Source organism: Zeus faber (assembly GCF_960531495.2).
Source record: "Zeus faber genome assembly, chromosome: 21".
NCBI lineage: Eukaryota > Metazoa > Chordata > Actinopteri > Zeiformes > Zeidae > Zeus > Zeus faber.
In genome coordinates this window covers 25918348-25932335 of record NC_137208.1, presented here as the reverse complement: position 1 = coordinate 25932335, position 13988 = coordinate 25918348, and the positions used below count along the sequence as shown (strand labels likewise).

The 13988-nt window shown below is 41.1% G+C and overlaps 1 protein-coding gene across 1 annotated transcript in view; it reads right to left on the bottom strand.

Moving 5' to 3' along the window:
- Positions 1-208: 208 nt before the first annotated feature.
- Positions 209-13988, bottom strand: part of LOC307246323 (twinfilin-1-like) — a 54855-nt gene continuing 41075 nt past the window's right edge. Inside the window, exons 6-9 of the mRNA XM_080022227.1 lie at positions 3000-3125; positions 2559-2709; positions 2012-2133; positions 209-1672 (exon numbers count right to left, since the gene is read on the bottom strand). Of these exons, the coding sequence (XP_079878353.1) occupies positions 1526-1672; positions 2012-2133; positions 2559-2709; positions 3000-3125 (546 nt within the window). The 3' untranslated portion in view covers positions 209-1525. The remainder of the gene's footprint in view (positions 1673-2011; positions 2134-2558; positions 2710-2999; positions 3126-13988) is intronic.

Sequence of the window (13988 nt, the reverse complement as noted above, 5' to 3'; positions counted from 1 at the left end):
TGTTCCATTTGCACAACAGCAGGTTAAATGGATTCACAATTAGTGTTGCTTCCTAACTGGACAGGTTGATATCCCAGAAGTGTGATTGACTTGGAGTTACATAGTAATGATTATGTGTTCCCTTTATTTTTTTGAGCAGTGTATATATACGTATATATACTGTACAATCAAGAGAAGCCAGACAAATAGGCATTGTTAATATTTAACTTCCTTTAGTTTAATCGGCATTTTGATTCATAGCAAACACCAATTTGGACAAAACCCCGAATTGGAGGGGAAGGTTCCTTGTACTCCAGGATAGTATTAGTGCTGTACCTTAAAAAAAACGTAGCAATTTTGACTGCCCTAAACACTGCACTTGGTACCCCTTCATTATTGTCCATTTTTTTTCCCAAATTTTCAAAACCTCCTGCATTATTTCAAATAGCTGGTTTCAGTTAAAAAAGGTCCAATGTGTCCCTTCCCTCTCGAAACAAAAACAAAATCATTGTTCAACCACATGTCAATATCCAAACTTCAAAAATGTTCATTGGTTTCCAACCAGAGATATACTACAAACAACATAAAAGCCTTGGTCTATTTCTTGACATACACATTACATCTAAACTTAAAGCAGCCTGTAACAATTCCCTGCGAGTAATTTGCCCTTACTTTGGAGAGCAAAGGTTGCATAATGTTCAACGACAACCTGCTGTTGCGCAACCCTTACAATTCTTGTGATTACAAAAATGTTATGGTTTTTAGTTTTAAACATTTTTTTTTCTTACTTTACTTACGAGCCTCTAACATAAACCACAATACATTGACTGCCTTCACCTCAGCCAGGTTTAAACTTTCCTACACTTGCCTGCAACTGATGCCAAATGCACCAAAACTAGGCAAACAAGAATGCTGCTACTGTACATCGATGCAAATCCATGAATGAAAAAAAACGAAATGGGGGTATGGCCTGTCTACTATTATAATTGAGAATGTCATGTCAACGTGTGAATTGTACACATCTTGGCAACAGAATTGTAAATGCCCTTAAGTGGAGTGAAGTACTCACGTTGTATTACTTCAACGTTACAGGTACATGCTGACTTCAAATTAGAACAGCTAACACGACACATCATAAATGTTAAAAAACAAATGGGCATCCACCATTCAACAGACTTTACTACTGCTCCAGTGTCTAGTGTTGAACCTAATTTAATAAAGGCTAAGTTTTAGGTTTTATCGACGCTCTGTCAAATGTATCCTTTTCAGCACAATATTTTCTACTGTAATGCAGCTACAGTACACAAGTTTGTTTTTACACTCCACAGAAAGCAACAAGTTGTTATTTCACAGGTTTGGTGTGATGTGAGTATTAATATGGCTTTTGTGGTTGTGATTCTGAGCATAGTTCAGCTTGAATACTTCAAAGACTATGGGGCTTTTAAATTGTATTCTCAGGGGAAAATGTTAAGGGTCCTTAGTGCGCAATGGCAATATTCCTGGAAGTCACAGTTTATATACTGTTTTGCTTATTCAGTCATTTGTGTTATGATGTCTGTGTGATCCTACGCCCACCTCGCTTTCCCGTGGGACCTTTGGGTTTGGCAAAGGCGTGCTTATTTGCCTGCTGCTTGGGGTGGACCTCTTCATACATGTAGTCAGCGCTCAGTTCATCCCCATTGTCGATTTCCAACTAGAGAGAGTTAGACAAAGCTATTAGTAATAAACTCCATGCAAGGGGAGGGCCAGTAAACATAACGTCGATGCAGCTACTTATCCACAGCTGTATCTGTGACTGTCTATGTGTACTTCAAATGATAATAAGCAGAATTACAGAATTTTTCCATTCAAATGAAATTAAATGAATAAGCACGCCAACCACTGAGATATGTTATCACGCTGACTTGTTCTGAAAAAACTATTCTTGAAGATTACATTACATGAGCAGAATAACAAACTTGAAAGAATAATCACATATACTGTACTTGTAGTTAATTACTTCCACCACTGTATGTGTGTGTTTTCTTTTCACCTTTTTGGCTATATGGATGTGCAGGCTGTTCTCCACTGTGTTGAGTAGTGGGTTTTTACAGCTGGAATACAGCATCCTCTCTCTGATGCTGCACTTGTACCCTGGCACTGAGTAGATGAACACTATAACAAACAAACACAGGGACACATACGCATAGCAATGTTAATGACGAAAGTGCTTCCCTTTAGTGCTCACACACGTGCACACGCACACTCACACGCACACACGTACGCATGCACACACGTACGCACGCACACACACTCGTGACATCCTTCACACAGCCAGGATGAATAGTGAACGCATACAGAATACCTGGTTTACTTTTATATATGTCTTTATTATAAAAAAGTTGATAATTCTGCTGAAATGGCGGGCTGGGGGGGGCTAAACTAAGGTGATTTGTGATGGGGCTATAGTCGCCTCACTGAGCTTACTTTTGACTAATTCACAGTACATAGTGGCAACCCGAATCATGAAGTGTATATTCAACATTGGTTTGTTTGTTGTTTAACATCTCTCTGTCAACCTGTCTCTATGGGCACTTTACCTGGGGATTCTAGGTAGTCCCCTTCATGGGAATGCTTGAAGAGAAAAAAGTGGTATCGAGCAGCATCCTCTGGAATCCTTTTGGGCAATTCTTTTAGCTCTGTGGGAGCAGTGCTGCATACCTTGATTGACTCATTCCGAAAATCAATCTCCTGTTGGAAAATGAACAATAATCACAAGTGGTGCCATTAAGTTTCCCTCAGAGCAGCAAATCAATAGTAGCCCTGCTAATGATGTCCTTCCTCTGAACAGCTGAATGCTTCTGAAGTAGCTACTGTAGGCATCGGTCTATTTAATTGAATGTAAAGAATACATCAAGGGGAGTACAAAAACAAACATGTGAAAACAATTTCCCAACTCAACAAGTATTTTAACTGCACTAGTGCAGGTTTTCTGATTCCATCCCGAATTCAGCCTATTAGCATGCAGCCTGCATACTGACCAGCTGGACATAGTTGATCTTCTTGGCCCTGAATTGCTCCAATGCCTGGATGGCCTCTCTCTGCATGGGGAAGTCAACTCCTGCTAGAGTTTGTTGTCTGCTGTTCACAATGACATCTGTCTGAACCTGGAGGAGAGAACACGCGAATGGTGCAATGAAATCAATGGGCCTCATTCAAAAGATGCATAAGATCTATGAAAATATGTGAAGAGAAGGCACGGCTCCTAACATGACCAGCAGTAACATGTGTTTGTCTCTCCAAGTTTGTTTTTCCAAAGTTTTCGTTTTTCATGTAAACCTGTCTATCAATGTGTACAAATCAGCAATTTATTGATAGAAGTGGTGATTGAAAGTACCCCTCATTTATTTTAAGAGACAAATGGAGATCACCTTTTAAGTTATTTTGGGGATTTCTATTGCTCAAGCCCTGTTCCAGACTAAACTGTGCCGCTGACCTTTCTGGTGAATATTCATGTGGAACAAGACTGATGAGTTGCAGGCAAATGTAAACTCCGTACTTGCACAAATTCAGAAATGCATGTGTTTTGGCTTTTACCGAAACCTGGCTGAAGGACTATGACAGTAACAGTTCCTTGGGGATCGAGGGCTTTGGCCTGCCCCTCCACCTGGATTGGGACAACCCTGGGATAATCAGTGTAATATCAAGAGAACTGTTAATGATTTTTATACATATTTCACTTGCCCTGTTATGGCTCCATTAAAGGGACAAATGCATATACATATACATCTACAACAGGTCCCCCAATTGGCTCATCTGAACACAAGTGCTGAAGAGGGAGAAAACACGCCTGGTGAAGGTCTAGACCAGGCCTGGCCAACCCGCGGCTCGCGAGCCTCATGCGGCTCTTTGGCTGGTTTCATGCGGCTCTTTCACATGACAAGCGTCAAAAACTCAGAAAAAAAAAAGCGCAGCCATTCATTCCCTATTATGATTATAAAATCGCTATGATGTATCACTCGTTTTCCACCGCGGATCACTTCCTCATTTACTCAAAGCGGACAGCAGCAGGAGTCATGTCCCATTAACGCCTGTTTTATTAGTCCTAATGCCGCGTTTACACCAAAAGCGCCGGGGCGGCGCGCCTCCATACAAAGTCAACGTATAGATGCATTCCAGTCGCCTGGAACGCGTCTAACGCGGCATTAGGACTAATAAAACACCAAATAAGATTCGAAAAGCTTTGGAAGTTTCTTTGACATGGTTAGTAGTCAACATATAAGATGGATCGGCCAGTGAATTGCGTTGCGTATCCGACATCCCCGATGAAGGCTGGAGGGGTGTGTGTGTGTGTGTGTGTGTGTGTGTGTGTGTGTGTGTGTGTGTGTGTGTGTGTCGCGACTCGCGAGCGACACGCGAGCTGCAGCCATATTCTGGCAACACTGGCTGCAGATTTCTACAGTCGCGAGCGGACCGCGAGGTCATTTCAGTAGTAAACAAAGTGTCAAGTTCGCTCTCATAATGGCAGGGAGAAAAAGCACAGCAAAACGAAAATATGAAGATGAACACAGGACGTTTTTGACAGAGTGGGAGAGTATTTTTTTGTTGAACGTAATGGCAAGCCATTCTGCCTTATATGTCAGGCGTCATTAGCGCATTTCAAAACTTCAAATCTTCAGCGCCACTTCAGCTCACTCCATGCTAACATCGACCAGGAATTTCCAAAAGGGACTGAACCCCGCAAGCACATGTTGGTCACTTTGAAAAGTCAGGCAGAAAAGCAGATACAGATTTTCCAAAAATTTACGAAGCACTCAGAGACCGTAACGCTTGCATCATATCAACTGGCTTGGAACATTGCACAAGCTAAAAAGCCATACAATGAAGGGGACTTCGTTAAAAAATGCCTCAGTGACGCTGTTGAAATCTTTTCTCCTGAGGACTACAAACTAAAATGAAGTGTATCAGACATCCAACTGTCCCGCAGCACTGTTGAACGCAGAATATCGGACATTAACACGGCTATTGAATCACAGTTGCACTCTGACCTTCAAGCATGTGAGTATTTTAGTGTCGCATCGGATGAGAGTTGTGACATACAAGACAAGCCTCAGTTGGCAATATTTGTACGGTCTGTGTCAAACGATTGTGTGATCAAAGAAGAACTCCTTGATATTGTGCCATTAAAAGACAGAACCCGTGGCATAGATGTGAAAGAAACAATGATGGCTGCATTTACGAAAGCAAATCTGCCCATACAGAAACTAACTGCAATAGCCACGGATAGAGCGCCAGCCATGATCGGATCTGTGAACGGGCTTGTGGGGCTGTGCAAAGCGGACCAAACACTTCCCGAGTTTTGGAATTTCCACTGCATCATCCACAGGGAGCAACTCGTGTCTAAATCATTGAATTTAGACAACGTCATGAAGCCTGTGATGGAAATCGTCAACTACATCCGCACACATGCCCTTAACCACAGGCAATTCAGGAATCTTATCGCTGAGCTGGACCAAGGGCTTCCAGGTGACCTGCCGCTGCACTGCACTGTGAGGTGGCTGTCAAAAGGCAAGGTAGTCTCTCGCTTCTTTGAGCTTTTGGATGCCGTGAAACTGTTCCTGGAAGAGAAGGACAAGGACTATCCCGAGCTCTCGGACCTCGAGTGGATTATGGATCTGGCCTTTTTGGTCGACTTGCTGTGTCACTTGGACAGACTGAACCTGACCCTGCAGGGTAAGTTAAAAATGCTGCCTGACCTGGTGCAAAGTGTGTTTGCGTTTGTCAACAAACTGAAGCTGTTCAAGATGCATATTCAAAAGGGAGATTTAACGCATTTTCCGACTCTGCTAAAAGCCAGCAGGCAAGTCACCAGCGCCGCCCTGAAAAAGAAAAGAGATTATCATGTTGGTGTGTGACATTTACAATAAATCTGGCTGAGCAGAGGTCTGTGTGTGTGTGTGTGTGTGTGTGTGTGTGTGTGTGTGTGTGTGTGTGTGTGTGTGTGTGTGTGTGTGTGTGTGTGTGTGTGTGAGGAAGGGATGGGGTGATGTTCATGTGTGCCCATGTGTATGATGTGGCTCTTTGCAGTAACACAGTAAAAAAAGTGGCTCTTAGTCTCTGACTGGTTGGCCACCCCTGGTCTAGACCAATGACAGCACCACGGTTTTCCTAGGTTGTTTTGAATGCACTCACTGATCTTTGTTTGAGGAAGCAGGTGACAGCATAGAGTAGGGGTGGGCAATTCATTTTTACAAGGGGCTACATGAGAAACCCGAGCTGTGGTGGAGGGCCGAACCAACAATAACTTGAACTTAATTCTGCTCAATATAAATTTTCTCCCATTGTAAAAAGCAGTTAATTATATATTTTGATTAGCTGCTACTGGTAATCAGAAGAATAAGGATATTCTGTAAATATTTATATAAATATATGAAATTGTGATGTAGGTCAAACAGGAAAATACTCCTACAGAAGTAATAAATAGTAAAAACAAAAACAATCATTACATCAGTGTTTCATTTTATTTTTAACATCATCTTCACAAATACTCAAAAAGTGTTTTGCAGTATGTTAAAGATAAGCAATTGGTCAACTTGATACAAAAAGCAATAAGTGCTTTTAATGTTTTTCAGTTCATTCTACTTGTTCAGTAAAATTCAGCCCGTCTTGGGCTTGAACAAGTGCATTAAAATCTGGCTGAATGTCTGAGGTGGATATGGGAAGGACAGCTGAGAGGTGATCATCACTGATAGACGATCTGTATCTGGATTTGTTGAACTTCATCACTGAGAATGTCTGTTCACATACATAGGTAGATCCAAAGAGGACTAGAATCATCTGAGCATGCCTCCTCATGTGTGGGATGTTCAAACCAAGCAGTGAGACTGATCTAAAGTGCTCTGCCAGAAATGTGTCAGACTGCAGGTCAATGAGTTCCATCTGAATATCACTGGGTGCATTATCCACACTGCAGGTGAAGGTAGACGAAACCAAGTACATTTCACTCTGAACTGTTTTAAAGTCTTGAAATCACTTTGAAAAGTCACCATGTAGTGCATCTAACATGGATGAGTACCTGTGGAGGTGATCAGCTGATGGTGTGGCTTCCTTCAGTGTTGGCAAGTGGGTGACAATGTTGTCCTCCATTTTGAGAGACTGTCTTGAGAGAAGCTGCAACTTCCTCATGAAAGCCTTCACTGCGCTGTACATTTCATGCACAAAAAGACCCCTGTATTGTAGTTTGACATTTAGTTCATTCATTAGTGTAGTCACATCTACAGCAAAACCAAGGTCTGCCATCCAGTCTGCATCTGAAAGCTGTGGGATGGCATTTCCTTTCTTTACACAAAACTTGTGAATCTCTTCTCTCAGGTCCCAGACACTTTTCAGCACTTTGCCCAGGCTGAGCCACCTGATAGCTGTGTGGTTATGTCACGATGTTCAGTCTCATTTTCTTCCAAAAGTGCAACAAACTGTGATGCAATGCTCTTGCCCTGATGAAGTTAACTATTTAAGTTACAACATCAACAACATGGTTCATTTTTAACACTGACTTACACAACACTTCCTGATATATAATACAGTGCAAAAATGTCAATATCTGCTCAGGGTTCATTTCTGTCACTTTATCCTGCATTCTCTTCAAAAGTCCAACATTTTTCCCGGTCAGATTTGGACAACATCTGTTGTCACACCTGCCGGCTTGTCCTATTTCAGTCCCAACTTGTCCAAACGTGCATTACCGCCGTGAATAAATCACTCCCAGTTGTTGTCCCTTTCATTGACTGCATGGCTGTCAGCTCTTCCGTGATTTAAAAGGCCGTAGTTATCCCATGTAAGAAGATGACTAGCTGGGCAGTATCACGTACATCACAGCTCTCATCCAAAGCCAGGGGAAAATAGTCAAAGTTGACCACTATGTGCTTCAGCTGAAGCTACAGATTTTGTTGGGAGAGGGTCTCGTTCTCAAACGCTCCCTTTTTCTCCAGCATATTAGTGCTGCAGAGTCCAACAAACATTCCTTAATAAACTCTCCATCAGAAAACGGTTTACTTTTTCGAGTGAATTTGTGGGATATGACATAACTTGTCTTGACAGCTGCATCTCTGGATGTGCAAAGTTTAGTAAAAAGTCCTTGTTGGTTTTGAAGCTTAGCTAGCTCAGGGGATGGTAGCTCAGGAGGTAGAGCTGGTTGTCTAGTAATCTAAAGGTTGCTGGTTTGATCCCAGGCTCTCTTGCTAGCTAGCATGCCGTAGTGTCCTTGAGCAAGACACTTACACACACCCCTAATTGCTCCTGATGGCTGCATCCGTCGGTGTTTGACTAATTGAAAGTCGTTTTGGATAAAAGCCTCTGCTAAATGCAATGCAAAGCATCCGACTCCCTTGCGCACTCTTTATCAGACAAGTCCTTGTATTTCTCCTCGTGTTTGGTCACATTGTAATCCTCGAGCACAGCGACTTGTCTACCACAAACTATGGACACGGCTTTAGCTTTGACTTCTGTAAATAAATATTTAGCAGTCCATGTCTTATTCAAAATGCGGCATTCGGTACATGCGTGGGTGAACAGCTACAAGTGTTGCTGGCCAGCTATCCCACGAGGAGAAATACAAGGATTGTCTGATCAAGAGCGCGCAAGGGAGTCGGATGCTTTGCTAGCTAAGCTGCAAAATCAACAAGGACCTTTTACTAAACTTTGTACATCCAGAGATGCAGCTGTCAAGACAAGTTATGTCATATCCCACAAAATCGCTCGAAAAAGTAAACCATTTTCTGACGGAGAGTTTATTAAGGAGTGTTTGTTGGATTCTGCAGCACTAATATGCCGGAGAACAAGGGAGCGTTTGAGAACGCGACTTTCTCCCTCCCACCGCAATCTAGAGCTTCAGCTGAAGCACAGAGTGGTCAACTTTGACTATTTTTCCCTGGCTTTGGATGAGAGCTGCGATGTACGTGATACTGCCCAGCTAGTCATCTTCTTACGGGGGATAACTACGGTTTTTAAAATCACGGAGGAGCTGGCAGCCATGCGGTCAATGAAAGGGGCAACAACTGGGAGTGATTTGTTCTCAAAGGTAAATGCACGTTTAGACAAGTTGGGACTGAAATGGGACAAGCCGGCAGGTGTGACAACGGATGGTTGTCCAAATCTGACGGGGAAAAATGTTGGACTTTTGAAGAGAATGCAGGATAAAGTGACAGAAATGAACCCTGAGCAGATATTGACACTTTTGCACTGTATTATATATCAGGAAGTGTTGTGTAAGTCAGTGTTAAAAATGAACCATGTTGTTGATGTTGTAACTAAAATAGTTAACTTCATCAGGGCAAGAGCATTGCATCACAGTTTGTTGCACTTTTGGAGGAAAATGAGACTGAACATCAGTGGCTCAGCCTGGGCAAAGTGCTGAAAAGTGTCCAGGACCTGAGAGAAGAGATTCACGAGTTCAGACTTGATGGCAGACCTTGGTTTTGCTGTAGATGTGACTGCACTAATGAATGAACTTAGTGTCAAACTGCAATACAGGGGCCTTTTTGTGCATGAAATGTACAGCGCAGGGAAGGCTTTCATGAGGAAGTTGCAGCTTCTCTCAAGCCAATTGGAGGACAACATTCTCACCACTTTGCCAGCACTGAAGGGAGCCACACCATCAGCTGATCACCTCCACAGGTACTCATCCATGTTAGAAGCACTGCATGGTGACTTTTCAAAGCGATTTCAAGACTTTAAAACAGTTGAGAGTGAAATGCACACGGTTTCTTCTCCCTTCACCTGCAGTGTGGATAATGCACCCAGTGATGTTCAGATGGAACTCATTGACCTGCAGTCTGACACATTTCTGGCAGAGCACTGCTTGGTTTTTACTTTTCCCTCAAGGAGGAGAACTTGAGGAGGCATGCTCAGATGATTCTAGTCCTCTTTGGATCTACCTATGTATGTGAACATTCACTTTTTCTATTTATTACTTCTGTAGGAGAATTTTCTTATTTGACCTACACCACAGTTTTATATATTTATATTTAGATAAGTATTTACAGAATATCCTTATTCTTCTGATTACCAGAAGCAGCTAATCAAAATATATAATTTACTGCTTTTTACAATGGGAGAAAATTTATTTTGAGCAGAATAAAGTTCAAGTTATTGTTGGTTCGGCCCTCCACCACAGCTCGGGTTTCTCATGTGGCCCCTTGTAAAAATTAATTGCCCACCACTGATCTAGAGGAATGTTAAAGAAGCTTTGTTAAACTTAGAAATCCCCCCCCCCCCCAAGGACCATGGTTAAAGTGGGCAAATTTGCATCGATAAGGAGTGATTGTGGTTTTTGTTTGTCTGTTTTTTTTTGTTTTGTTTTTAGATTAATCAATGATAAAGTCGGCATAAGTTAATACATAACTATTAAACTATAGGTATATAGGTTACTCTTGATCCCTCTGTGGCAATGTGTTGAGGGTAGGGAGCAGAATAGTGATCGAAACTTCTGGTGTGTCAGAATAAAAGAAAATGAATTAATAACTAAGTAAATAATAATGATAAATAAAGCCACCTGTTGATCGTGAGGTGTATTGGGACACAGGTGGGCAACAATTCCTGTCGGTTGTGCAGTGTATTGGGACATGGTGTATTTGTAAATAAAGATAACAAACAAAACAAGAAATAATACTTATACACTACTCACAAAAAGTTAGGGATATTCGGCTTTCGGGTGAAATTTCAGGGTGAACATAAAATGCACTATAATCTTTACAGGTGAACTTAATTTGACCTACTCTAAACTTTTGAATGCACATGTCCAACTGTTCAATGTTTCAGTACTTTTTGCACAACTTGCTGTTCTCTAACAAGGAGCTGAACGGTAAAATTCACAACAGGTGTTTGATCCATGAATCGACCACTAAATTTCCTGGTTCAATTAGAATTGGTATTTAAACAGTCCTCTTCATCATGCTGTTCACATTTTGACATCATGAGACCAAGACAACACCTAACAATTGATCAACAGTACCTCGCCATTGCGAGGCTTCAAACAGGATGTTCTCAGAGGGAAGGGGCCACTTAGCTTAAGGTGTTACAGAGTGTCATCAGCAGGTTCCACCAGAGATACAGAGAGACTGGAAGAGTCACAGAAAGGCATAGAAGTGGACCTCCTTTGGCCACATCCCACACTGATGACCGCTTCATTGTGAACAGTGCCCTGCAGAACCGGATGGTGAATGCCACTCAACTGCAGGCACATTTAACATTTACAGAACTGCCCTACACTTTGTGAATGGTACAGTGACAAGCCCATACTACCTGAATAACATCATTAATCCAGTCATTGTGCCCCTGCATGAACACAGGCCTAATTTCATCTTCATGGACAACAATGCTCCAGCTCATCGAAGTCGCATCATTAGGGAACGGCTGCTGGAGACTGGGGTACCTCAAATGGAGTTGCCTGTACTTTCTCCAGACCTGAATCCCATAGAAAATCGATGGGATCAGCTGAGTCGCCGTGTAGAGGCTCGTCACTCTGTACCCCAGAACCTCAATGACCTGAGGGCCGCCCTTCAAGAAGAGTGGGCTGTAATTGATCCTCAAGGGCACATGACAAGTTATTGAGACATTGACATTTTTTGTTGTGGTGTACCCACCACTGTTGTTGGCTTTTGTTTCAATAAATTGTTTGAGATGAGGAAATCACCATTGCATGCTTCTACTTAAATGCCCTACTTTCATGATATAATATCACTGTCGCGTGAACTTTTTACATTTTCCATAAATTTCACCCAAAAGCCAAATATTCCTAACTTTTTGTGAGTAGTGTATGTCATTTAAAAAATTGTATTCAATTTTTTATTTTGGAGGTATAAGGTAGTCCAGTTTTCGCAGCTTACTTTCTAGTTAGTTTTAGTAAGTTTTGAATAGTTAGGGGGAGGATGGAGTTGGAAGGCCCATTATGTGGTTGGTTTTGTGTTTACTCTATTTGTAGTGACATACTTCACATGAATCCTGGGTGATCTTATTGGTGTCTGGGGCGTGTGACCGCCTGGCCGATAGATCACAGTGGAACGTGTATGGATGAGATGAGTTCGGAGCGATTTTATCAGTGTTGTGGGTTATGCTAGCTACTTGCCTGAAAAAATCTTGATAAAACAAGCAAATGCATAAATGCGAGATAAGCGTAGTATGTGTGTCAATAGAAACAAGATAAGCGTAGTATGTGTGCTGTACATAGCATGTCAAACTAGCTTCACATATGAGTCACATTGAGTAGCATTATAATCTAAATATCTGGTAGAATTGCTGGAAAGGACACTGCAAGGCTTTAATTAATTAGAAAAAATTATAACAAGGCAAGAGAGCTGTAAAGTTAGTTGATAGACTGAAAGGTTTATGGAAGTTGATGAGAAAGACAATGAAAATGGAAAAGTTAGAACAGGATGAATTTGTGATACTTTGTTTAGGATGGAACTTGGAGCAAAGAGAGTTGTAAATGTCATTTTAGTAATGTTATATTTTAAGTTTTAATTTGGAAATATCTTGTGAATCGATTAATGTTGTAATGTGTATTGATGGATATTAACCAACCTGTCTATTCAGTGTTTTATTTCCACAGCCAACAGGAATCCACTGGGCTGCAGTTTGACTTTTTGCCAGTGTACATGTGACTGCATCTGATTGGGAAGACCTGAAGGATTGATGACAGAATTGATCAAAGATAATTGCTCTACAATTGAGTAAGGCCATAACATGTCCAGCATTCAAAAGTCCTTGTAAATTATTGGTATTATTTCTATTTGTATTTAACTAATTTGCAAATACAATGTTTTAATAGGCTAAATTGGAATACCTGTGAGATAAAATGCATGCAAGCATATAAATGGGGAGACCTTGATGAAATTTAGATACATCATATTGAGCACCATCGTTAAATTACTGTCAGATATTATCCAGTGCCCTATAGAACCAGAATCATTTAGATTAGTTCATATTTATATGTGACATTCTCTTAAATGTACCTAGTTGTTGAAGCAATGTTCAGAAGTTAAGTTAATGATTACTTTGTTATCGCTTAGTGACATTGTTATCAGAGAACCATGGAGTGCTTATCTTTATGACACTGCCTATTACTGTGGTAGACCTCTCCTTTCATTCGTCTGACAATGTCTGCAACAAACACATTAAGCACCCCAGGGCTTCACCCAAGCCCGAAGGACATTCCTATCTGCCTGGTATCCTTCTGAGAGACACTTGAAGGTCTGTGAAAACCTTGTCTATGGAGATCTAGTTTGGCCAACATCAAGCTGAATAACTGAGGACATTTTCCCAACAACAAACAAAGTTCTGTTGTGTGAAATGAAATGCAAGTGTCAATATCTGCTGCTCCTCCTCTCTACCAACAAACATTAAGTGTTTTGGCTTCCAAGTACCACAAACGCACAATTGAGAAAGATGTTGTGCACAATTGAGGACCCTACTATGCTCCTCTGAACCCGCATATGGTGATGTCACTGCAACGGACAAAACATCAAACTGAAAGACTACAATCGGTATGTTTTTCTGCTCCAACTGGGAGTTGTGGGATTATTTACCACCTCAAGTCCTGCTGGAAATGATACCTGAGTGATCGCCACATGCCTGCTTTTGTGTGTGTTTGCAGCTATTGTTTTCTTGTTCTTTCTATTCTGATACAATACAGTAGTATTAAATGATCTCTAAAGAAAACTGATCTTTAAAGTAATTTCCCCCTGGGATTATTAAAGTATTTCTGATTCTGATTCTGAACCTACACTGTAGTAAGAGTATTGGCAAATTTAAATTTTATTTAAATTACAATTCCAAATTTTAGGAAATGGTACGAATAGTAAGTAAATTAAATGACTAAGCAGAAACAGAATTAGGCACAGTATTAGAAAAAAGTGTTTTTTTTTATTGATTGTGTTTACTATTTTAATAACGGCCCTTCTAGGTGTGTCGATGGTGTCAAATTGAATGTTGGCTGTGTTATTGTCATTATTATTATCATTTTTTTTGAGTAAAGG